Source organism: Myxine glutinosa, chromosome 3 (assembly GCF_964187855.1).
Source record: "Myxine glutinosa chromosome 3, kmMyxGlut1.1, whole genome shotgun sequence".
Classification (NCBI taxonomy): domain Eukaryota; kingdom Metazoa; phylum Chordata; class Myxini; order Myxiniformes; family Myxinidae; genus Myxine; species Myxine glutinosa.
This window is the reverse complement of record NC_136263.1, coordinates 139322404-139349336: the sequence shown is the minus strand read 5'-3', so window position 1 is coordinate 139349336 and position 26933 is coordinate 139322404. Positions and strand designations below refer to the sequence as shown.

Sequence of the window (26933 nt, the reverse complement as noted above, 5' to 3'; positions counted from 1 at the left end):
TTTAATCCCTCGGTCTGGAGAACACCTCAAACACAACCACCAGTTTTCAACTCATTCTGTCCAGTGGTTTAGGAGTGCATAGAAGTCAAACAAACATACAAGACACTTCTCAAATTATACAGGCCAGAGCGTGCGGTGGTGTTATTATTGTCATCCTTATTCAAATGCGTAATTCAAAATGTCTCTCAAAAATACCTCCCCCTGCGTAACGAACAAAACCACTGTACTGGAAAATATGGGGACAGGAATGCTATACTGTACTGTATTGTAAAGGGCAGGACTTGTAGTACCTTCTTCCACCTGGAGCAGCGCTACACGATACACACTTGCATAGAGAATGTACGTGCCCCCCACCTCTCCCCCCCCCCCCCCCCTACTTCAATACCACCAGCAAAGTTAAAAACACCCTCATGCACCAATTGAGGCCATGCTGATCCTATGTAACAAGTTTGGATGTAATCGGCCCAGAACTATAGGAGGAGTAGCGTGACAACCACACACCTGACCATGAATTATAGGAGGGATGATTCCACAAAGTCGTGGATATGGAAAAATGAATGACCCAAAGATGTCACTTAGGAACACCCCGACCCAGAAACAAAAACATCACGCCCACCAGTGAGCGATTCAAAAATACAACTGCAGATTTTTCTTGATAGTTTAAATGATTGTGCCCTGAGTTATAGTTGGTGTTGAACATGTTATTCAGAAGTTTTTGGAGGCGAATCACACGGTCTTTAAGTAAATAGAACTTCAGGTAATTCCCCATTAATTTATAGTTAGGCAGCCACGTCTTTTACACGATTGGCTAAAACAAATCCGTGACGTCACGTCTTTCACAGCCAATCATGGGAGAGATGTAGCTCTGGTGAGAAAGACTTGCTGTGGATACCACAGAAAAATGTGATCATGATCAGATATATAGTAATTATCGTTTGTTTGTTTTTGTCATTCTGCTTTTTGTTCCACTTTTAAGACTCAAACTTGTGATGGTTTAACAAGATTATGAAGAAAAAACAAAGAGGAAAAGAACACCAAGACGCAGTCCTCTTGTACTATAGGCGAGCAAGACAGGCATGACACGTGTAAAACTATTATATATTTTAATTGCTTTCTTCAACATGTTCTCATATTTGCTTCCAGAAAATGTGTTTAAGATGTTTTCAGAGTAGAAAAATAAATCACATCTTAAAAGGCTCGTTCGTCTGCTCCGCAGTAGTAAAATACATTTTAATGGAGTCTTGCGATTATAGAGGGCCATCGGATGGCTCGGCATAGCCCCCGGGTATACCTCCACTGAACCCGGGTGTGAGGCCGAGCCATGTGGTTAGAAAGCTGGGTGATGGCGGAAGTCATGAAGTTATTAGCGTTAGGAAATGTATGTTAATGCATAACTTAATTAGATCCATTACAGATTCAAGGCACGCTCAAAACTAAAGTGACGTTCTGACAAACGCCCAGCGTTTGTGGTGGTTCTCCAGGGGGAGGGATGAAAGGATAAAATTTTGTGTAACTGAAACTTCGAAGCTGATGTGATATGGAACACCTTCGACCACTGAGGGCGCCAGCAGATCCACTCCACTGGCTTTTTGGTCCCAGCAACACTGCATTAGGCACGTTGTGATAATTACATAAGCAAAACGCAGCATCGCAAGCGTGCAAAGATGCACGTGCATCCGAACATATACACAGACATATATAATAACATCATACATACAGGCACACACCTGTGCATCCTCAGGAATAGCAAGGAGTCTTGAAATGGCTTTTCGGGGGTCGGGCCCTGTTGTACGTGGATACAAGTGCGAGTCAAAGCTCAGTCCTTTTATCTGTGAACGTTATCGAGCTCTCTCGGTGTTCTCCCTCCTTTTGCTCCCTTCCAACCTACCTTCACACATCCGTGCCGTTCTACCCAATCAGTAGTAAGAACCCAAGTGCGATGGCATATGTGTCGATGCATGTCGAGGGGCACCGGGATAGACGCCCCCAGTCGGGGTACCCCAGTAGTGGTTGCTTCCGCTGAAAAAACCTTGCGAGGAGGTCGGCATGGCAGGCGGCGGGTGGGGCGAGATGAAGTTGAGTTTCTGTTGGTGCGTATGGTACGGCTGCATGTAGGAAAAGTCACCAGGGTACTTGTACATGGTCGTTTCAGTAGGGTGCGGCTGCAGGGCCTGCGTGATACCATGGAAGTCAAACTTGTAGGCGTAACGCTTGCCGTGAACTTTGGTCATGATGTTTTTGTCATAGTAGTAGCGCAGGGCACGACTGAGCTTGTCATAGTTCATATTGGGCTTGCTCTTTCGTTCACCCCAACGCCGCGCCACTTCATCTGGATCAGTCATCTTGAACTCGCCGTTGGTGCCCTCCCATGTGATGCAGCTCGCGTTGCCACTGTCAGACAGCAGCTCCAGCAGGAATTGCCACAACTGGATCTGTCCGCTCCCTATGGGTCACAAAAACCACCGACTTAGCAAAGGCTTTCCTAAACGGCTATATCTATCGGAGAGCAATAAGTTTGTTAGTTCTCCTGTTTTATGAACAATAAACTCCTGTCTAATTAACATAGATACACACAGGTTTTTTTTTGGGGGGGGGGGGGGGGGGTTTCATCAAATGTTAATAAGGCCAAGCAAGATTTTTGTGACCCGTTACAAGTCAAAAAAGGTACTCCACATATAAGAACGTATCCCCACATGTTTGGGGCAAATTTTAAAAAGCTTTAACTGAGGTTTTGCAGAGCAACCCCAGGAATGTACAACCAGGGGCAATTATATTAGCTACAAAAGAGTTGTACAATGTATCAGACTCGGTACAGACAAAGTAAACCCACAAGTATCCTAAATCAACCAACCTACCCATTTCATCCTTATACTGTCAGTGCAAGTGCCGTCCGAAGCCTTCAAGGCTAAAAACATGTACCTTCAACAATCCAGAGTGGGTACAACCCCCTCCATAACTAAGACCTCGATGTCAGTTGTATCGCTTATGATTCTCCAAAAAATGATTGTGCCCTGTATTGTATCCTATATCTCTCATGACAATGGTTATACTCTCGATCTCTCACGTTTGGCCAGTGTGTCGAGGTTATGTGGTCTTCAACAACGTTTGGAGGTTTTAAACTTTGCTCTACACTGCTCATTGTGGAGGTTTATTTTAACGAGGTAGATGTGGTTTGCTAGTTGTGTGGGAAAACCTTGTTTAATTGCCGTCACTTGTATATATTCCACATACCTCTGAGTTTTTGCTCATATTTACCTCCATCACTGAAAGTAGACGAAGGTGATGTTTTCACCCCTGTTTGTCTGTCTGCCTTTAAGCAGGATATCTCAAAAAGTCGTGGACCGGTTGGGTGTGCGACAATGACAAACTGATTAGATTTTGGTAAAGATCTGAATCCAGATACAATCATTTTCAAGTGATTCTTCACCATAGAGACATGGGGTCAAAAATGATATTTAGCACGATGTTTTAAAAAGTTGTGGACGAGATATGAAAAAACTATGGGGATGAGTTGGGTAGGTGACAAGAACTAGCCAATTCCATTTTGGTTCAGGTCCGGATGCAGATCCGGCCCATCAGTCGGATGCAAAAAGTAAGCCGTTTTGCCTGGCGGAGGAATGCGCTCTACCGTCTGCTGTTCCAGCTCCAGTTGCAAATGGCTGCATTCAATTGCAAAGTGAGAATTCTTGGCGACCTCTATCAATGGCTGAGAGGAAATGACCCCCAAAGCATTGAGATGAAGATGACATGCTGTTTTCCTCAACCAGAAAAAAATTCTCCTTAACAAACAAAAAGTATCCTTAACCTAACAGTTCTTAACACAAATTTACAATAAAAGATGTTCCCTGAAAGTCAAGCTGGAGTCGGAAGCCATGGCAGGAAATGTATAGATGAGACAAACAAATGGTAATCATGGTTTTCTGATTTCCACACACATTGAATTTTTCTTGACCACTTAGTTGATAACTTGCAGCAGATCAAAATATTTTAATTGGAAGGACTATTCCTCTGGATGACTCAGGACATATGAGATCTAGGAAAAGGCCATTTGCTCCCATCAAACACATGGCAATAAATTTAAGATTAACTATTTATAAGCATTCCCTCTTTTGAAAGTTTAACTTTTCAAAAGTCTCGTAATGGATGGAGGCCCTCAATGTCAGGCATGAGATCAGGGCCAGCTTCTCAAGACGTATCTCGAGCTTTCGATACAACCTGGGATCCCACCTTGCTCTCCAAACTCTGCCTATGGCATCCAAGGACAACTCCACTCTTAGATTCTGATTTCCTTTTTTTCACACCTTGATATAATCACAAGATGGTCAAACACTTGGAATATGTCTTTCAATCTTGGCAAATCTCACACTCTCACTGTCTCTCTCTTCCCGAAAGAACTATCTAGCAAACCCTCTCATGTACTTACTTAACAAACCTCAGTTTGAAGAAGTTCAGTCACTCAAATTTTTGGATCTCACTATCAGCAATGATCCTTCTCGGATAAATTACTTGGATAAATCACCTGTCCCACAAGTCGACCTCTCTCCAAATTTCCAGTTTTTCCTTTCTGAGAATGTTCTTCTATATCTATATCCATCTCGTCCACTACGTGCGTGTTCCCTTACACCTCATTCTCCCCCACATCCCTTTTTCGTCCTCGTCTCCCTCTATTTTGTCCCTCAACCCTATCGTTGGTGTGTTTCTTCCCTCTCTTTCTACTGTTCCTTTTGTTCTATTGCATCCTGATCAATTTTATGTACTAGCTCCTCCAGGAACCTCAAATTTGTAAAAAGAAAAAATATATATATACCGCCTTTAGAGGCCATTTTTCCCCACAAAGCAGGGGTTGGCCTTTTTTGGGCACCATGGTCCCCTTTATTGAAGCAATGTTTTATGGCCGGATGCTCTTCCTGCCGCCAACCCTGTTAGTCGCCTCTTGCGACACACAGGGAATTACCAGTGAACTGGTACTCAATTCGCCGACCACGTAAGGATGACAAGCTGAGTCAATCACCCTGTTGTTAATTCAGCGATCGACCGGGATTCGAACCCAGGATCCGAGAATCCCAAGCCGGCACCCTAACCGCTAAGCCAACACCAGCTTTAAAAAACAAAACAAACAAACAATATAACTGACTTAAAATGGTAACCAAGACAAGCACTCGTGGAGTTTGACTTTGACTAGAGTAGTGGTAACCAAAGTTATCCAGGTACAATAGATTGTTAGTGTTTATGAAAAATAAATTAGATGATTAGCAACTAACTCACCATGATTTTTAAAAAGAATTGCATCAGTGAAATAAGTACCGGTAACATCCACAGCTAAATACAGTCTGAACAAAGTGCTGTTGTCTTTTCCACTTTATGATTCTCTTAGACATATTTCAAATCTGAAATGGCGACTGTGTTAAAATAAGATGCTGAAGAAGAAGCCAAGAGTTTGAGATGGCTCTGCTTACCGGGATTCGCAAGGCGACTGCTCGTCGGTCCGAGGATTTGATATGGATCTGAAATCAAAAAGGCAGCACACAATTAATGTCAATAAATACATAGAATGTTACTTTTACTTCATAACTATTATTGTTGTTACAGCATTTATTTTTTGTTTACAAAATACAACTTCAATACCTGGTTGCGATCTGTTCTCAGTGGTTTTGTTCAAACTTTGTACACTAGGTGGCGCACCTGCACGGATAAACAGTGTCAAAACTCTGCACTCTCAGCGTGACGTCATTTATTGAGGGAGCATCTACATATTACATATGCAGAAGAATTGGAGTAAATTGAGTTTAACCTTGAGAAAAAGTGAAAACTTCAACAAAATTATGTCACATGGAATTTTTCAAGGTCTTAAATTATTTCATCAAGAAAATCTAAGAAATTCTGGAGCATTGACCGGCCATTTTTTTTTAGATTTATCATGAGACATATTAACAGAGTAAATATAGACATGATGCTTACCCTTGGGGCTTCCGGTCGTGTTGCTCGACCACCCAGCTCTCCGTGCAGCTTCAAGGGAGCCATCTGAAATCAAAAGCATCACTTTATCATTTGCTCTTACTTGATACTTGACTTTATATCAGGCCATGAACTTACTGATCACCGTCAAATCACAAGACAAATGAAAATCAATTCAGGGTTAAATCTGAAATTTGTCAACTAGCTACTTCTGGAACCTACTTCTGCTACACAGCTTCTTAGCTACTGCTGGTAATGTATTTAATGGTCCTGATTTAATCATTTTAATCACTTCCTTTGGCCCTTTCTTTGAACTCGAATTTTTTTTCTGAAACAATCTCGATATTATTTATTTCATTCTCTCATTGTGTAATTCCTTCTCAAGTAATGACACTTATTCTCCACTTAATAAAAGCTGCAGAGTGCTAATTGTCAAGTCTTGAGTGAAGGCAGTAAATTTAAATAAAATTTCGATAAAACATGCATTCTTAGGTTTTATGTAAATAACACTTTAAAATGTTTTTGGTGCTAACTCAGCTATGCCAAAGGGTTTTGTTAGGAAATTCCCCCAACAATTAAAGAGCTGTTTGCTACACGATTGTAGCTGTTGTTGTTGTTGTTGTTGTTGTTAATTACCCCACGCACATGAAGCGAAAAGTGAGATTAATCAATTGGTTCATGTCCGTCCATCCATCCGTCTGTCTGTCTATCTACAAATGTCAGTTTATGATAGCGGAACAACTTATTTAAAATTGAATATTCTATTTTGAACGTGAATAGGAAAACAAACCTGCCGTTTAACAGTACGTAGTCTTTGAATTTGTCCCGATCACAAATGCACAGAGGAGTGAGATAATTTTTTTACTCTGTCTTCCTGCCTGGTAATCAAACAAAATTGAAAATCATTCCAAACAGGAAACTTACTGTTTATAAGGATGTTATAAAGGAAACAAACAACAGACACGAATAACTAATGTACCGGTACGTTTTTGATTGGGTGGTGTAATAGACACTGCATTAATGGCGGTGAATTCCGGAATTAATTTCTTTATACGACTTTTACGATCCGTATTTTATTTAAATTGAATTATATATTTGAACACTGGAGAACACAAATCGCCTTCTTTGAATTTTCAAACCCTTCTGCTTAGCAGTACTTGGACATGTTAAATAGGGTTGTGTATAAAGGTCATCTGGCAGTCCGACGGACTAATCTGGGTTTGGCGGATGCCAGGAGAACGCTACCTACCCGAATGCATAGTGCCAAGTGTAAAGTTTGGTGGAGGACGAATAATTGTCTGGGGCTGTTTTTCATGGTTCGTGCTCGGCCCCTTAGTTCCAATGAAGGGAAATCTTAACACTACAGCATACAATGACATTCTAGACGATTGTGTGCTTCCAACTTTGTGGTAACAGTTTGGGAAGGCCCTTTCCTGCTTCAGCATGACAATGGCACCATGCACAGAGAGAGGTCCATACAGAAATGGTTTGTCGAGATCGGTGTGGAAGAACTTGACTGGCTTGCACAGAGCCCTGACCTCAACCCCATCGAACACCTTTGGGATGAATTGGAACGCCGACGACGAGCCAGGTTAATCGCCACAGTGCCCGATCTTACTAACGCTCTTGTGCCTGAATGGAAGCAAATCCCTGCAGAAATGTTCTAACATCTTGTGGAAAGCCTTCCCAGAAGAGTGGAGGCTGTTATAGCAGCAAACAGGGGACCAACTCCGTATTAATGCCCATGATTTTGGAATGAGATGTGTGATGTTCAGGTGTCCACATACTTGTGGTCATGTAGTGTATGTATATGTATGATGTATGTATATCATATATGTAAAATGTAGGATAGTGAGAATGTATTCTAGCTAAATTGATATATATATATATATATATACGCATGCACACATGTGCACACACTCAAACATATATACACGCACCCACGAAGGTGGGCACTTTGAGACCTGAGAGGGTTCCGTTCCACCTTCTGAAATATGTAGAAAAACAATAGACGACACACACACACACACACACACACACACACACACACACACACACACACACACACATACACATGCACACACATACGCGTGCACACACACATATGCACACATACACATATGCACACATATACGCACGCACACACACATAGACACACACACTCATACGCACACATAGACACACATACGCACACATATACGCACGCACACACACAGACACACACATACGTACACAGACACATACGCACACACATACGCACGCACATAGGCACACATACATATACACATACACACACACACACACACATAGGCACATATACACACACGCACGCACGCACACGATTTTATTTGTAATATCTTCCCCAATTTAAATTTGCATTTTAAAAACTTTCTTTTGATTAAATGTCCTTTCTGGTATTTCGAGCAGTTCTTCATGTGCATATCACAAATAAACGTTTGAACAGTTCTTAACAATAATTGGATCGTTAAACTATTTACATCAACTGTGGACACAACAATGGTGCTGGTCAAGCACCCCTCGAACACCACTACCACACCTCGTCTCTCACACCATCGCTTCTTCTTCCTCCACCATTGACATCATCCCACGTTGCCCTCAACTAAAATCGTCATCACACCTACGATCCCTTACTTTCCCAACAGGGGTAAATACAATCTTTTAAAAACTTAATTCTTTAGTTTATAAAATGCTTTGAATGAAAACCGATTGGAAGCAGTTATAGAATATTTAAATAAACGAAGAAAAACGTTTGCCTCCTATAAACATTCTGTTCCCATGAAGATAACATCTGACCAACTGCGAGTTCCGATCAGTAAGATAATGAAAAGGTGTTAAAGTCGTGACATTGTAATCTTCCTCACAGAAGTGGAGATTCGTGGGTCAAAGAACAAGAATAAATATAAACCTGAACTATAGACCTGATGAACTATATATTTGAACTATAGACCTGATGAACTATATATCTGAACTATAGATCTGATGAACTATATATCTGAACTATAGACGTGATGAACTATAGACCTGATGAACTATATATCTGATCTATAGACCTGATGAACTATATATCTGATCTATAGACCTGATGAACTATATATCTGATCTATAGACCTGATGAACTATATATCTGAACTATAGACCTGATGAACTATAGACATGAATTATAGACCTGATGAACTATAGATCTAAACTATAGACCTGAATTATAGACGTGATGAACTATAGACCTGAATTATAGATCTGATGAAATATAGACCTGAATTATAGACCTGATGAACTATAGATCTAAACTATAGACCTGAACTATAGACGTGATGAACTATAGACCTGAATTATAGACCTGATGAACTATAGACCTGAATTATAGACCTGATGAACTATAGACCTAAACTATAGACCTGAATTATAGACCTGATGAACTATAGATCTAAACTATAGACCTGAATTATAGACGTAATGAACGATAGATCTGAACTATAGACCTAAACTATAAACCTGAACTATAGACGTGATGAACGATAGATCTGAACTATAGACCTGAATTATAGACGGGATGAACTATAGATCAAAACTATAGACCTGAATTATAGACCTGAATTATAGACGTGATGAATGATAGATCTGAACTTTAGACCTGAACTATAAACCTGAACTATAGACGTGATGAACGATAGATCTGAACTATCGACATGATGAACTATAGACCTGAATTATAGATCTAAACTATAGACCTGAACTATAGACCTGAACTATAGACCTGAACGATAGACCTGAACTATAGACCTGAACTACAGACCTGAATTATAGACGTGATGAACGATAGACCTGAACTATTGACCTGAACTATAGACGTGATGAACGATAGACCTGAACTATAGACCTGAATTACAGACCTGAACTACAGACGTGATGAACGATAGATCTGAACTATAGACATGATGAATTATAGATCTAAACTATAGACCTGAACTATAGACCTGAACTATAGACCTGAACGATAGACCAGTCAGCTTGACTTCAGTTGTGTGAAAGCTCTGTGAGTTTTCGAGACATAAATTAAGGAATGAATAGAGAACCAGTTGAGTAATTTCAAACTAATTAAAGGTCGTCAACATGGATTTACCTCAGGGAGGTCAAGTTTAACAAATGTATTGGAGTTCTACGAAGTAGTTTCTCATTGGCTGGATGAGGAAGGTAGTGCATGTCGTGTACCTAGACTTTCAGAAGGTATATGATAAGGTAACCCACTACTGAGGGAGCTGCGCTCCAACGCGAGTCGAAAGAAGTGACGCGACCAAAGACGGAATTCGTCCGAGTTGCTTTATTAAAACAAAACAGCTCAGGTATTCTGTTAAAAGCCCATTTATCGGGCAGCAATATATATACACATTTATGTCGGGAAGTTTGCCCGGCAAAAGCTATACCGGGCATGGCCGGGTGTCAAGGGCGAGCCTTGGAAAGGCGAGTCTGGACCTGCCCGGGCGTGTTTGGCTGCGGCCTGGCAAGTCGAGGCTGGGCGTGCCCGGGCGCTCTGGACAAACACTGGAAAGGCGAGAGCGGGCATGCCCGGACGCTCTGGGCGAGCCCTGGAAAGGCGATAGCGGGCATGCCCGGAATCTCTGGGCGAGCCCTGGAAAGGTGATAGCAGGCATGCCCGGACGCTCTGGGCGAGCCCTGGAAAGGCGAGAGCGGGCATGCCCGGGAAAGACGAGACCGGGCGTGCCCGGGAGGTTCGGGCGTGCCCGGGAACAGTGAGTCCGGGCATGCCCGGGAGAGGCGCGTCTGGCCGTGTTCTGGCCGGTGCAAGGCGATTGTGTGCATCCAGCGGTAACCGCTACACACGCCCCTCCAGAATCGACCTGCACCGGCAGGGTCAATTTAAGGGGGGTCCGGATGACCCTGCCGAAGCGACCCCTGGAGGGTCGTGGGGAGGGGTCCGACGTGGTGGTGGGTGGTCGAGCGGGGGGAACTGTGGACGGGGGGCGGCCTCGCCGTGGAGGAAGGGCCAACCGTGGTGGTCGGTCGACATCCATGTGCGCCGGTTTGAGGCGGTCCACAGAGATCCGGTCCGACCGGCCGCCAACGTCGACGACAAAGGACTTGTCGCCCCGTCGCAGGACCCGGAAGGGCCCATCGTACGGCGGCCGGAGTGGCCCCTGGTGCACGTCATGACGCACAAAGACGTACTCCGCTGTGCGAAGCGCCGGGGGGACGTAGGACTGGGGGCCACCGTGGCGGGACGTTGGCACGGGGGCAAATCGGCGGGCGGCCTCCTGGAAGTCCGAGCGCTGGTGTGCGGCGGACCAGGGACTGGTAGCGTCGGGCACGAACTCGCCCGGGACGCGGAGCGGCTGGCCGTAGACGAGCTCGGCGGCGGACGCCCGGAGGTCCTCCTTGGGGGCCGTGCGGAGCCCCAAAAGGACCCACGGCAGCCGGTCGGTCCAACCGTCGTCCTGAAGTCCGGCCATGAGTGCGGTCTTCATGGAGCGGTGAAACCGCTCGCACAACCCGTTGGCTTGGGGGTGGTAGGCCGTGGTGCGGTGCAGCGTGACCCCCAACGAGCGGGCGACCGCGCCCCAAAGTTCGGACGTGAACTGTGGGCCGCGGTCGGACGAGATGTCCGCCGGTGCGCCGAAGCGCGCGATCCAGGTGGCGATGAACGCCTGCGCCACGTCGGCGGTGGTGGTGGAGGTGAGGGGCACGGCCTCTGGCCACCTGGTGGTCCTGTCCACCATGGTGAGCAGGTAGGTGAACCCCCGCGATGGGGGCAGGGGACCCACCAGGTCCACGTGGACGTGGTCGAAACGCCGTGCAGGCACGGTGAAAGGTGCCAGCGGGGCCTGGGTGTGGTGGTGGACCTTGGCCCGCTGGCAGGCCGTGCAGGCGTTGGCCCAGTCGCGGACGTTCCGTCGAAGGCCGTGCCAGACGAAATGCGCCGACACCAGCTTCTGAGAAGCTTTCCGGCCCGGGTGAGAAAGGCCGTGGATGGAGGCGAAGATGCGGCGCTGCCAGGAAACGGGCACGATGGGGCGAGGCTGGCCCTGGGAGACGTCGCAGAGCAGGACGGTGCCCGCGAAGGGGATGTCGGCCAGGCGGAGGCCCGTTTCCGCCACCCGGAGGGCCTGCACCGAGGTGTCGGTGGTCTGGTCGGCCGCCATGAGCGCGAAGTCCACGCCGAGGTGGACCGCGTTCGCGCTGGCCCGAGAAAGACAGTCGGCCACAGCGTTGTCTTTGCCGGCGACGTGCCGGATGTCCGTGGTGAATTCCGACACGGCGGAGAGGTGGCGCTGCTGGCGGGCCGACCACGGCTCCGTGACTTTGGCCATTGCATAGACCAACGGCTTGTGGTCGACGAAAGCCGTGAACGGGCGGCCCTCCAGGAGGTGTCGGAAATGGCGAACGGCCAGGAATAGACCGAGCAACTCGCGGTCGAACGTGCTGTATTTTAACTCGTTCGGCCGGAGCTGCCGGCTGAAAAAAGCGAGTGGCTGCCAAACCCCGTCCACCCATTGTTCATGGACGGCGCCCACCGCGTAGTTGGAGGCGTCCGTAGTGAGGGCGATGGGCGCGTTGAGCACCGGGTGAGCCAGCAGCGTTGCGTCGGCGAGGGCCCGTTTTGTGCTCGCGAAGGCCGCGTCCATGGCCGCGGACCAAACGATGTCATGCTTGGCCGGTTTGCCCCGGAGGGCCTCGTAAAGGGGCCGCATGAGCTGAGCAGCGCGGGGCACGAATCGGTGATAAAAATTCACCATGCCGAGGAACTCTTGTAGGGCCTTGATGGAACGGGGACGCGGGAACGTGGTGATGGCCTCGACCTTGGTCGGCAGCGGCACGGCCCCGGTCTTGGTGATGCGGTGGCCCAAAAAGTCAAAGGTCGTCGTGCCGAAGTGGCATTTGGCCGGGTTGACAATTAAGCCATGCTCGCTGAGGCGACCGAACAGTGTTCGGAGGTGGAGGAGGTGCTCGGCGCGGGACGTGCTGGCGACGAGGATGTCGTCCAGATAGACGAAAAGAAATGGCAGGTCGCGCAGCACGCCGTCCATTAAGCGCTGGAACGCCTGGGCCGCATTCTTGAGGCCAAACGGCATCCTCAAAAATTCGAACAGGCCGAACGGCGTGATGACGGCCGTCTTCGGGACGTCGGCCACCCGGACAGGTACCTGGTGGTATCCCCGTATCAGGTCAATTTTGGAAAATATGACCCGTCCCGCCAAACGGGCGGAAAAGTCCTGGATGTGCGGGATCGGGTACCTGTCGGGGGTGGTAGCGTCGTTGAACCGGCGGTAGTCGCCACACGGGCGCCATCCGCCCCCCGGCTTTGGCACGATGTGCAGTGGTGAGGCCCACGCGCTATTGGAGCGCCGCACGATGCCGAGGTGCTCCAACGCGTCGAACTCGGCCTTTGCCACGGCGAGCTTGGCCGGGTCGAGGCGGCGGGCCCTGGCGTAGACCGGCGGGCCCGTAGTGGCTATGTGGTGCTCGATCCCATGCCGCACTGCGACGGCCGAAAACGTCGGCCGTGTGAGGGCCGGGAATTACGCGAGCAGGCGAGCCAACTCGTTCGCCGTCGGGAGGGCGCACGCCAGTTCGGTCGGCGTGGAGCTGCTCATCGTGCATGCCAGGGAGCTGAAGGTCTCGGCGTTGACAAGGCGACGACGTTTGACGTCGACCAGCAGCCCGTGCGCGCAGAGGAAGTCGGCGCCCAGCAAAGCCATAGGGATGCAGGCGGTCACAAAGGTCCACTGAAAGCGCTGGCTGCCGAAGCAGAGGGTGACGTTGCGCGGGCCGAAAGTGCGTATGGCCGAGCCATTAGCAGCGACCAAAGAGGGGCCGCAAACGGCGTCCCGCCTGTCCTGCTCGGAGGCGGGTATGACGCTCAGTTGGGCGCCGGTGTCACAAAGGAAACGCCGCCTGGACGCTTTGTCCCGAATAAAAAGCAAGTTGCCCGAGTGGCCGGCGCTCACGGCTGGGAATGAACGCTGGCCCGGCCGTTTCCCGACTTGCCGAAAGTGCACGGGGGTCGGCACGTCCGAGCCTTGTGTCCGAACCTGGCGTGGTAATAACACCACGCCTGGTCAGGTGGAGGCCCCGGCCGTCATGTCGGAAGTGGTCGGTGCGGCGTGGCGGCCGCCAGTTTCACCGGCAGTTCGGCCTCCAACCGTGCAGGGCGCTCGGGTGTCGTGAGCGTCGCCTCGGACGGCGGCAGGCTCCAGGTAGCCGCGCCGATGTGTTGGCCCGCCGAGGAGATCTTATCGGCTTCCCTGGCGAGGGCGCGGGGATCGGTGATCGACGTGCCAGCCAGGGCGAGGCGTACCGGGTGAGGCAGCTGGCGAAGGAACAACTCGCGGAACAGAAAATCCGGAGAGTGCTCACCGAGCAGCGAGAGCATATAGTCCATGCGCTCGGACGGGCGCGTGTCGCCGAGCTCGGGCAGGTCGAGCAGGCGCCGTGCGCGTGCCGCCAGTGAGAGGGCGAAAGCGTCGAGGAGGAGCGTCTTCAGCGCGTCATACTTGTCGGCAGCGGGCGGGTGCTCGAGGAGGCTCAGGGCGCGGGCCGCGGTGGCGGAACCGAGCGCTGCCACGACGTGGTGGAAGCGGGTGTCATCCGCGGTGATGCCTCGCAGGGCGAACTGGGAGTCCGCCTGGGCGAACCAAACAGCCGCGTGAGCCTCCCAGAAGGTAGGCAGTTTAAGAGTCACTGCCATGTCCATGTCGGTAGGTCACCAGTGAGGGAGCTGCGCTCCAACGCGAGTCGAAAGAAGTGACGCGACCAAAGACGGAATTCGTCCGAGTTGCTTTATTAAAACAAAACAGCTCAGGTATTCTGTTAAAAGCCCATTTATCGGGCAGCAATATATATACACATTTATGTCGGGAAGTTTGCCCGGCAAAAGCTATACCGGGCATGCCCGGGTGTCAAGGGCGAGCCTTGGAAAGGCGAGTCTGGACCTGCCCGGGCGTGTTTGGCTGCGGCCTGGCAAGTCGAGGCTGGGCGTGCCCGGGCGCTCTGGACAAACACTGGAAAGGCGAGAGCGGGCATGCCCGGACGCTCTGGGCGAGCCCTGGAAAGGCGATAGCGGGCATGCCCGGACGCTCTGGGCGAGCCCTGGAAAGGCGATAGCGGGCATGCCCGGAATCTCTGGGCGAGCCCTGGAAAGGTGATAGCAGGCATGCCCGGACGCTCTGGGCGAGCCCTGGAAAGGCGAGAGCGGGCATGCCCGGGAAAGACGAGACCGGGCGTGCCCGGGAGGTTCGGGTGTGCCCGGGAACAGTGAGTCCGGGCATGCCCGGGAGAGGCGCGTCTGGCCGTGTTCTGGCCGGTGCAAGGCGATTGTGTGCATCCAGCGGTAACCGCTACACACGCCCCTCCAGAATCGACCTGCACCGGCAGGGTCAATTTAAGGGGGGTCCGGATGACCCTGCCGAAGCGACCCCTGGAGGGTCGTGGGGAGGGGTCCGACGTGGTGGTGGGTGGTCGAGCGGGGGGAACTGTGGACGGGGGGCGGCCTCGCCGTGGAGGAAGGGCCAACCGTGGTGGTCGGTCGACATCCATGTGCGCCGGTTTGAGGCGGTCCACAGAGATCCGGTCCGACCGGCCGCCAACGTCGACGACAAAGGACTTGTCGCCCCGTCGCAAGGACCCGGAAGGGCCCGTCGTACGGCGGCCGGAGTGGCCCCCGGTGCGCGTCATGACGCACAAAGACGTACTCCGCTGTGCGAAGCGCCGGGGGGACGTAGGACTGGGGGCCACCGTGGCGGGACGTTGGCACGGGGGAAAATCGGCGGGCGGCCTCCTGGCGGTCCGAGCGCTGGTGTGCGGCGGACCAGGGACTGGTAGCGTCGGGCACGAACTCGCCTGGGACACGGAGCGGCTGGCCGTAGACGAGCTCGGCGGCGGACGCCCGGAGGTCCTCCTTGGGGGCCGTGCGGAGCCCCAAAAGGACCCACGGCAGCCGGTCGGTCCAACCGTCGTCCTGAAGGCCGGCCATGAGTGCGGTCTTCATGGAGCGGTGAAACCGCTCGCACAACCCGTTGGCTTGGGGGTGGTAGGCCGTGGTGCGGTGCAGCGTGACCCCCAACGAGCGGGCGACCGCGCCCCAAAGTTCGGACGTGAACTGTGGGCCGCGGTCGGACGAGATGTCCGCCGGTGCGCCGAAGCGCGCGACCCAGGTGGCGATGAACGCCTGCGCCACGTCGGCGGTGGTGGTGGAGGTGAGGGGCACGGCCTCTGGCCACCTGGTGGTCCTGTCCACCATGGTGAGCAGGTGGGTGAACCCCCGCGATGGGGGCAGGGGACCCACCAGGTCCACGTGGACGTGGTCGAAACGCCGTGCAGGCACGGTGAAAGGTGCCAGCGGGGCCTGGGTGTGGCGGTGGACCTTGGCCCGCTGGCAGGCCGTGCAGGCGTTGGCCCAGTCGCGGACGTTCCGTCGAAGGCCGTGCCAGACGAAACGCGCCGACACCAGCTTCTGAGAAGACGCTCTGGGCGAGCCCTGGAAAGGCGAGAGCGGGCATGCCCGGGAAAGACGAGACCGGGCGTGCCCGGGAGGTTCGGGCGTGCCCGGGAACAGTGAGTCCGGGCATGCCCGGGAGAGGCGCGTCTGGCCGTGTTCTGGCCGGTGCAAGGCGATTGTGTGCATCCAGCGGTAACCGCTACACTACTGTGATTTTGTACTAACATAATATAAGCCCGTCAGGTCTTTTCCTCAAATATATTCATTACTTGACTAAAGTTTTCTTTAATCAATTGTGTTCTTTCCCTCATTCAATCATTTCCAAGAATTAATATTCCTGGCACACCTCCACCTATGTTAACATTTCTGTTTTTTTATTTATTTATCAGAAACTTGTTTTTTGTCCCAAACTTTAATAATCCCACAGGAAGCTGAGCCAGTGTGCTATTAAACCCAAGAACATTCGGGACGGATGGGAAAGAAGGGCAAAGTTTGACCAGTTTACATCCACGATGCATACAGCAGAGGAGTACCTGGATCAATATTCAGCTACGTTGGTGGATGCTCCTTTTTGTGCTAAGTCGGACCAGATGTTTTTACTTCTGAACCCAATGATGTATCATTTTGATGGTTTTGCTTGTTATTCATAAGAACAGGCATGTTTTTTTTTAAATAAAACTTTATACAAGATCTAACATCATGGAAGATGGAGGTGACATGGGGTAAAAGGGCAATGTAGTTGTTAGCAAATTCATATTAGGGTAGGATTCAATTATGAATCCATCATTCTCGTTGCTTCATTTCCGATGGATGTGCTGCCGATGCAGTGCCCTTGCAGATTCGAGCAAGAATTTGGAATCTAGGCAAGGTGCAGGTTATAAGATACCTACTCTTCATGAAATTTAGCCAGGGTACCTAGCTTACATGAAGAATAGGTACCCTGGATAACTTCCAGGGTGTTATAATTCCAGGGTAAATTCAATTTAACTGGAATAGAAACTCATCATGAACGAGAGCATGGGATTTCCAACCAACTAATGCTAGCAGTTGGGATGCCCAGTTTACGTTTTGTATCCCACCGATAGGCCGGATCTGGATCTGGACCTCAACCAAAATCCAATCGGCTTGTTATTGTCACTCCTCCAACTCATCCACCAAGTTATGTCCTAACTTTTTAAGATATCCTGCTGTATATCGTTTTTGGCCCAATTTCCTAATGGAGAAGAATCACTTTAAAAAGTATAGTATCCGGATCGATAACCGGATCTTCACCAAAATCTAACCAATTCGTCCTTGTCACACGCCCAATCTGTCCACCAAATTTCGTCCGAATCTGTCCACAACTTTGAGATATCCTGTTCACAGACAAACCGGGATGAAAACATAACCTCCATCCGCCTTCGGTGGCGAACGTAACCATATAATTTTGCCAGAATGATTCTGTTCTGTAGGAATCTTTAAATTTGAAAGTCAAATTATTAGATACAGGATAGCCAGCTTAAACATTTTCTCATAAGAACAGGGCATCGATACAACGTTTATATTCCACCAGGATATCTGGAATCAGGTTAACAGAGGATTGTATACAGTCTGCTCGGGAATGAAACCCATGCCATCGAACTCACAGGCAAACATGCCAACTTTCAGCTCCACTGTCATGCCATGGAATCTGTAGCCAGGATTTCTTTCCCACTCGAATAAATGTCATTTTTCCACACTTGTAACAAAACCACATCTCACCAATTCTGCGTGTATTGACGTTACTTTGCTGAAATATTAACAACTACCTGACCTTTAATGCAATCTTATGAAGTGTTTATACACCTTGATGATACTCATACTTATGGTCTGGCAAATTATTCAAATTCTCAATTGCCACGTCAACCTTCCATCGGAACTGTTTAAAACAGCTGTTCACCACCATCTCTTGTCTTCCACCATCCAAAACCTTGATCTTTTCTACCCCCGTTAATTCACCCCAGATACACTTTTTTGAAATACCGACTTCTTTCCTGGAAGTCCGAGCAGTGTCCATGTGTTTTTTTCATCTCCCACCCCCCCCCCCCGCCCCTTCCCATGCCTCCTCCCCTCTAGCCCTCTCCCTCCCACAGATCTCCCGATGTCCCTGCTCTCAAATGTTGTACTTGTATGCTTCCCTCCCTCTCCCCATCTTGTCTCCCGCTTCCTTTATCTTATGTCTTATGTGTCCCTTTATGTTTTTTTGTCATCAATGTTAGCTCTTACATGAGCCTCGATCTTGTATACAAAAAAAACACACATAATCTCGGACACAAGTCTCACCTGGTTTGCTGGGTAGGCGGGCCGTATGATCAGAGTAGGATGGATTAGGGTAGTTGAACGCGGAGCTACCTGTAAGTACAGATGGTATCACACACTTGAGAAAATTCCTCGGTATCATCACATCATTACCTGCCTGCTACTGCCCCAGTAACAGCTAGTTTCAGGGCTGTTTATGGCAAGCAGGTAGGAAACTGTTAGTGGAAAATGGAAATAAGACCAGAAAGCTCAGTTGGGTGAGAACATGCGGAAGCAATCCCATGGTAGTGCAGGTAAGCAATTTTTTTCTGTTTTGAATTGCTCAACATATTTCAGGCCATTTCTGGTTATCAAAAGAGATGGCAAGGAGATGGCTGAAACATCAAAGGCAAGGAAATTAATCAAGGCATTAATAACAGGCCTATTTGCTGACGTGTTACTTGAATAAACCAGGTTATATTCGATGTCAATAACAGGCTTTCACCAGATTATGCACCTGCGAACAAGTGATGCAGTGTTTGTAATGCTTGGTACAGTTGTTAGACGTTGTTTTGATGGTAATGGATGTTATCGTGAGATTTGTGGAAATTTAAGATGAATGATCCCATACTTGCAAATGAATTATTGAGTGCATATAGCTGCTAACCGATCAATAAGGAATCTACTATAAATGGATGATGATGATGATGTGTGTGTGTGTGTGTGTGTGTGTGTGTGTGTGTGTGTGTGTGTGTGTGTGTGTGTGTGTGTGTGTGTGTGTGTGTCTGTCTGTCTGTGTGTGTGTCAGTCAGTCATACTTTTTGTGTCTATTTATTACGTACGTATATTAATTAATTATGTACTATTCAAATGTCCCTTTTAACCCTTTAGACTGCTGAGACCCCTTAGCCCTTGGAAGAGACTTTAACATGACCCAAAAGACCCAGATGACCCAACAGTCCCAAAGGACCCAAAAAGTCCTTGATGACCCAAAGGTTCCCAAGGACCCAAGAGTCCCCGAGCACCCAAAAGACCCAGATGACCCAAAAGCCCTTAATGACCCAAAAGTCCCCAAGGACCCAAAAGGTCCTTGATGACCCAAAAGACCCAGATGACCCAAAAGTCTTTAATGACCCAAAAGTCCCCAAGGACCCAAAAGTCCCTGATGTCCCAAATGTCCCCAACAGACCAGTTCACTGGTAATTCCCTGTGTGTCGTAAAAAGGCGGCAAAAAGGGTTGGCGTCAGGAAGGGCATCCGGCCGTAAAACATTGCTTCAAAAAGGGGACCCAAAAACAACAACAACCACGGTCCCCGAAAAAGGCCAACCCCTGCTTTGCGGGGAAAAATGGCCTCTAAAGGTGGTTATTTATATATATAGACCCAAGAGTCCCCGAGGACCTAAAAGACCCAGATGCCCCAAAAGTATTTAATTTAATGACCCAAAAGACCCAAAAGTCTCCAAGGACCCAAAAAGTTCATCATGATCCAAAAGTCCCTGAGGACCCAAAAGAACCAAAAGACCCAGATGGCACAAAAGTCCTTAATGACCCAAAAGACCAAAGTCCCCGAGGACACAAAAAGTCCTTGAAGACCCAAAAGTCTACAAGGACCCAAAAGACCCAGATGACCCAAAAGTCCTTAATGACCCAAAAGTCCCCAAGGACCTAAAAAGTCCTTGAAGACCCAAAAGTCCCTGACAGCCCAAAAGAGCCAGAGGACCCAAAAGACCCCCCTGAGTCCGGCAAGCAGGTATGCTAAAGGCCGCGAAAACCAATGAAAATTTGGTACAACGGACCAACGGGCCCCGTGGTTTATTCAAATTTTTGGAGGTACGCCATTTTCCGGGTTTGACGGAGCGACGGAGCGATTACTCGTAGTCGTACCTGATTCGTGTTTGACATCTGGCAGAAGAATTATTTCAACAATTGTGGTTTCTGCATATATGGAGCAATTGGGTAACCTCAAAACAAGAATTTCTGGCTCACCGTATCAAGTGGAGCAGACATGGAGTGGAGTGAGGTTCTCTCATAAAATTGAAAAGTTGGATTTCCTCATTAAACAAAACTGCAACATTTCCTTCACAACTAAATATATGTTTCCTCAACAACTCGGGCTGGTGCATTAACGAAGCAACTGAACCATCAATATTATCTCGGCAACTAGTGAGCTTGTGGCCTACCTCAACATCTCTGAAATCTGTCTAATCTTCCAAAATGGAGAAGCTGGTTCATCTCAGCAGGTCAAGCATCTGTGACTTCCTTTGGCAAATGTAACTGCTATTTATTCGTGAAAAGAGTCTGTCTTGTGAGTCTTGGATTCCTCCCTCAAAGCTCAACCCTGACTCAAAAGACAACAGGCCATCTGTCGCAGAAGTATATGCTACAAATCGACATCCTCATAATCTGTGTTAATCAGTTCCGATGAATTCCATGAAAATCGTCACCCACGTGTGATTCCGTCACATTACCTGGTCTGCCTCACTGAGAGTAGTACTCGTCTGTAGCCATGTGGCAGTTCTGGTTCAATACATATAATTGAATTCTCTCTGCTCTTCTTAGCATTCAAGATAATTACCTTATATGTTCAAAATTAGAGTGCACATGGTGATTCCGTCACGATGGAATTCATGTTCCAAGAGTTTGGATGTTCATCTACTACGCAATATCATCAACACCTGCTATAGTGCTCAACAAATATTAAAAGAAAGGCAAAGTGGTATTAATGGGAAAACTACCAGAGCAACCAGTGAGAACATCAACCATTGCTAAATCTCACGCACTGTTTCCTTTTAACTCTGTCTTCTGTTTATTTTAAAAGTCTCAGACAATCATTGACAATTCCAGCAACAAAATTGGAATCTCAATTATTTTCGACTTCAATTTAAGGTTAATATTTGAGATGGTGAGAAAATGGATTAATGGTTTTAGATAGGAGGTGTATGAGCATGCATGAATGTGTATTTTTGAAGGTACTAAGCTTTGATGGATTGAAACCCGAATGCAAGAATTGTGATTACCTAACGAATGGTCAGTCTTTTTGTTATTGGTACTTTTAGGGTGTGTGTGGTGTGTGTGTGTGTTTGTGTGTGTGTGTGTGTGTGCGTGTGTGTGTGTGTGTGTGTGTGTGTGTGTGTGTGTGCATGCATGTGCGTGCGTGTGTGTGTGTGTGTGTGTGTGTGTGTGTGTGTTTGTCTGTGCGTGTGTGTGTGTGTGTGTGTCTGTCTGTCTGTCTGTGTGTGCGCGTGTGGGTGTGTGTGTGTGTGGGGGGGGGTGTCTGTGTGTGTCCGTGTGTGTCTGTCTGGCTGTGTGTGTGTGTGTGTGTGTGTGTGTGTGTGTGTGTGTGTGTGTGTGCGTGTGTGCATAAGCACCGTAAAGTGTGCAGTGTGTCTGAGGCAAACGGCAAAATGCATTTTGGCGCAGCAAGGCAGGCAGGCAGGGAGGAAGTGAAGTTTGCTGGGGCCTGGGCCACAGAACTACCTCGAGCCTGTGCTGTCCTGGGCGAGGGCTGGAGTGCACTATCCACGTCGTCACAAGTCAAGTGTGGGAGGGGCGCTGAAACAACAAAGCCGGCGAGTCCCTGTTGAATCTGAGCAAGCTGCGCGGCCATACAAACCACACGTTACCCATGCAAGCGCACACACGCGCACACACGCACACACACACACACACACACACACACACACACACACACACACACCAGAGCCATACAGCAAGCAGCAGGCTCGCAGCTCAAGTGACCCGCTCTAGCAAGCGTTACAAGCAGAACAATGTCAGGGCTCCTCACCTCTGATGGCATCAGCAAGCAAAAGAGAGACAGGTAAGACAAAGAAGAAGTTTAGTGTTAGAAACAGTGTTAGCTTTCAGACTGTTGTGCATGCTCGGCTTGATTTTAACCAAAATTTAAAAAAAGTCCGAACCAGCCCTGACTGTGTCATATATATATATATATATACATCATGTGCACCACCACTTTGAGTCGTATAATGTGCAGTGACAACACAACATGAATGAACAAGTATGTATGGTACATCATGCTCATGCCAACACCATTATCACAACAGCACCACTTCAGTCTATTATCTTTATGGGCATCTTGTTGTGGTTGGAAAAACACAGTAACACCAGGGAATGCTTTACGAGGCAATATTAAAAAACTGCAATATACAATGATTATTAAAAGATTCTGTTGTTACAATAATTATAATAATAGTCATATCCATCATCATCCTAATCTATGTAATTATTAAGGTTATTCTCAATGAACTACAACTTCTGTTTAATACAGTATACATAATGGTGAGTGTGCATTAAACATACAGTACACCATGATTCAATTTTCTTTCTGCATTTATAAGGAGACATCTATTTATTATGTATGCACATATAAGAGGAAGTTTGGATTGCTGAACGTGGTTTGCATGAATTTGATTATGGTTGTTGATGGGGGGATGGAGTTTGGGGTGTAGAGTCTGTCGGAATCATAATTTTTATTCTGTATTAACATAATACAGTACTTTAAAACTCTTCCCTTAATCTCTTTTGTCCTATTTCAAACTATTTAATATCAATAGCGGTCTATTTTTGGAAATTAGGACACCTCCCACTCATAAAAAAGACAAAATAATAAAGTTGTAGGTTTAATAGTTGAGTGAGAAATGTTTTGAGAGTGTAAATAACTGTTGTTAGATAGGTATACCTACATATTGATGGCCGCTGATCTGCCGGAATGCCTTTGAATATGAATTTAAATTATTTCCATTAAGTGATCTATTGGTATTAAATTATTTATAGGTTTGTAGCATTATTACAGTTGGAGTGTAGATACCTTTTTATTTTTTTAAAATAATAAACTAGTGAGATACCCATGCTACGCAAAGGTGGGAGGCCAAATGGAAACAAACGATGTAGAAACAGCGAATGCTAAACCATGAACCAATAAATTCCACATTCCTGTGCCACCTTCAGTCGAACGTCAGGCATGGACAGCAGGTTCGTGAATGACTTGGGGGAAAACAATTACTGCAGCTTTAGGTTTCTACACGCGGTCAATGGTGAAGCTACAAATGCCGAATCTGCACATTTCACTCTGCAGAACCTGAAAGAAGGATTTAAGGTTAGTTGGTGGTGGGAGGCCAAAGTTTATTGCAGTTGGAGGCCAAAGTACATGAAAGTTCTGTCCTCCCACTTTCATTATATAACACCAAGTACATGAAATTGACTTTTCTTGAGACTATTGAATTATATTATTTATTGCAGTTTTTCCTGTCTAAATCACTCTGGGTGGGTCTATTTATTGTGTACACATGAGGGAATTAATAATATAAAAATGAAATTGATGACGTCATTGGTCACACGGTCTGGCAGCCAAATTGGATTGAAAATAAAACCTTTCATAAGGAGGTTTATGAGGAGAGAGGAATAAGGGGAAGTGAGGTAAGGGTACGTATAGACCAAGGGTGGTAGGATCAGTGCAAAACTCTGATATACCATACTTGCGTACATAATAAATAAAAACAATACAACTTGAGTTAATTTTTAGAGTTGTGGTTCAAACTTCTGTGTATATGGTGCGTACAAGTGGAAAAGGAGGTTAACCTCCAGCCCCCACCCACTGCACACATTTGCATATGCAATACAGTGCTGTATGTATATATATGGAAAGTTCAGTATATAATTCAACAACCAAAAGGGCCATTATGAGATAGGAATAGAGTGCTAGAGGTTGCAGGGATGACGGAAAAACAAAGAGAAATAAATATATAGCTTTGCTTTTTCCAGATCTAGAACTTAACAAACCCTTGACTCGACAGATCCAAGTGATGTCTGAAAGGCAAGCGGCCATAAAACCAACCCCATGGTATGAAGATAAGAGAACGGCTCTGAATCCCACAAAGACGTTCATTTGAGATTAATCAGCAGAAAGCAATACATCTCCATCTCACAATCTGAAACCTCCATGGCACCAAGATAACAGATGTTACCCACAGATCCTTCTATCACGAAGAGCACAGTTCAATACCGCATGGGAAAAAATCAGAATCTATATTAAAAAACAACTTTTTTAATACATTGAGTTTTTGTTTTTAACATGCATGATGTTTTAATTATTTTTTATTATTGTTTTTTTATTATTATTATTACTACTTTTTGTAATTATTTATTTATTTATTATTATTTAGATTTACATTTTATTATTATTTATTTAGACCAAAGCACTAGCTCAAAGTGTGAAAAGGATTTTATGCAATACCATACTTTGTGAAAATACCATGGGGTTTTTTTTGTTTACATGAATATATATAAAACATTGGGATTCACATTCATTTTTTAGACTCCGTAACGCAGCATTTCTTTCTTGCAGTCACCAGAATGATGGTTTAAACTCGGATATCTCTCAGCAATTAATGAACTCTTGGGACCAAACAATTTGTACTTGAGAACTCTTCGTTGAACTATCTGACTGAGCCAAATATTTTTCTTTCAGAAACTTTTCACACCTGATCTAAAACCATCAATTTGTATATTGTCGTGCTTTTAAGGAATTGAACAAATAAAAATTCTCAGTGATGAGTTAATCAAAAGTTAATTCTAAAAGGCTTACAAGTGCAAGGTTAAATACAGCATTGAGATAAAGAAACTTGCAGATTAAAATAATGTAGTCAAGTTAATGTTCAGAAAGAAGAACTTCGGTTTGTATCATATATCTGGATTATTGTACATTCACGGTTTACACCGTGAAAATTTACGTAATTCACGGTTTAGAAAATTTACGTTTTTAAGGAATTCACGTAATTTTAACGTAATTTTACGTAATTGTACGTAAGTCAGAAAATTTACGTAATTCACGGGTTAGAAAATTTACGTAAATCACGGTTTAGAAAATTTACGTAATTCACGGTTTAGAAAATTTACGTAATTCACGGTTTAGAAAATTTACGTAATTCACGGTTTAGAAAATTTACGTAATTCACGGTTTAGGAAATTTTCGTAATTCACGGTTTAGAAAATTTACAATGTGGAAATAAAATGGAAATAAAAAACAATGGAAAAAAAAGACGTAAGCGCATTCATAAAAAATTATAATACGGTTGCTTTGTAATTGAAAAATAATTGCCAACATGCCAAATATTTCTCTGCAATCCCACAAAAGGTAGCAATTCTATTTCGAACAGCCAGAAGTTCGTTCCATTTTTAAGCAACAGGAACCAAGACATGGATCGATGATTCTTCCCGTTTGACAATACTTTCCCAGGACCATTTCTCTTCTTTGGTATAAATTTCAGGAAGTCAAAAATGATCACCAACACTGCCTTCAGGTATAATCGAAGCTCGTTACTACATCTATTTGGTCCTGGATTTCTCAAATAGTAATTGACTTGAGTATTGAAATTGACAGATGTAAAAGTGAGAAGCGTATTTCCTGTGTCATACAGGCGTAAGCACAATAGGCATAGCCCCTTCGACACACAGACCTTATCTAATATATAGAGCTCATTACTGACTCACTCACTGATTGATATTAATGTCTGGTATCTTACGGGTGACGTAGAAGAAAGCTGAAATTTGGCGTGCCGACGGACATCAAAGCCGGTACACCGAGAAAAATCACAAAACCGTCAGAAGCTTCCTTAAAAGAAAATTTATGTAAGAAAACGTAAATGCGTCTGTAAATTTTTTTTTTAACGTAAATCGATGTCGAGCATTTGAAAATTCGAATTTCTATAACTGTAAACTTTGAAGTAAAATCCTCAATAAAAAACAATGTAAAAAAAAAACCGTATGCGCGTCCGTAAAAAATATATATATAATAAAAATAAAAATAAACACCTCAATTGATATTTAGCAGGAGGTTGGTGATGTCTGCCTATTAATCATAAAACTTATATTTATTATGTACCTACGTATGAAGCATGGTTCATTGTTGCTTACAATGTGTAAGCAAACCCCACTAGTACATAATAAACCATGGTCAGTAGATCATAAATATGTGCACCAAATGAAACAGATTCAGAATCCTTGCACAGATGTCAATACTTCTCAAATTTGTTTCTCCCACAAAGATCCAATGCTGTTCCTACAATGTGTGATCCACACAATCATTTACTCTGCAATTAAAAACTAGAAAGAGCAGAGATCGCAGACCCTTGCCAGGTCTGGTTTTGTGTGGTGCTGTGTTTGTGTTTGTGTGGTGTAGACGGTGCATTAACGAATTAGGTTTATGTTCATACAGCGGACAAACAGACCTTTTCA

At 46.4% G+C, this 26933-nt stretch overlaps 1 protein-coding gene across 10 annotated transcripts in view; it reads right to left on the bottom strand.

Annotated features, from left to right (window-relative positions):
• Positions 1-1089: 1089 nt before the first annotated feature.
• LOC137423167 (Friend leukemia integration 1 transcription factor) overlaps positions 1090-26933 on the bottom strand; it is a 47568-nt gene continuing 21724 nt past the window's right edge. For 5 of the 10 annotated variants that reach the window (XM_068110023.2, XM_068110022.2, XM_068110021.2 and 2 more), the window contains exons 5-10: positions 22161-22235; positions 18728-18796; positions 5959-6021; positions 5626-5682; positions 5457-5504; positions 1090-2443 (exon numbers count right to left, since the gene is read on the bottom strand). In XM_068110023.2, coding sequence (XP_067966124.1) covers positions 1917-2443; positions 5457-5504; positions 5626-5682; positions 5959-6021; positions 18728-18796; positions 22161-22235 — 839 coding nt within the window. In that variant the 3' untranslated portion in view covers positions 1090-1916. The remainder of the gene's footprint in view (positions 2444-5456; positions 5505-5625; positions 5683-5958; positions 6022-18727; positions 18797-22160; positions 22236-26933) is intronic. The other 5 variants (XM_068110027.2, XM_078774601.1, XM_068110026.2 and 2 more) reach the window with 1 other exon arrangement.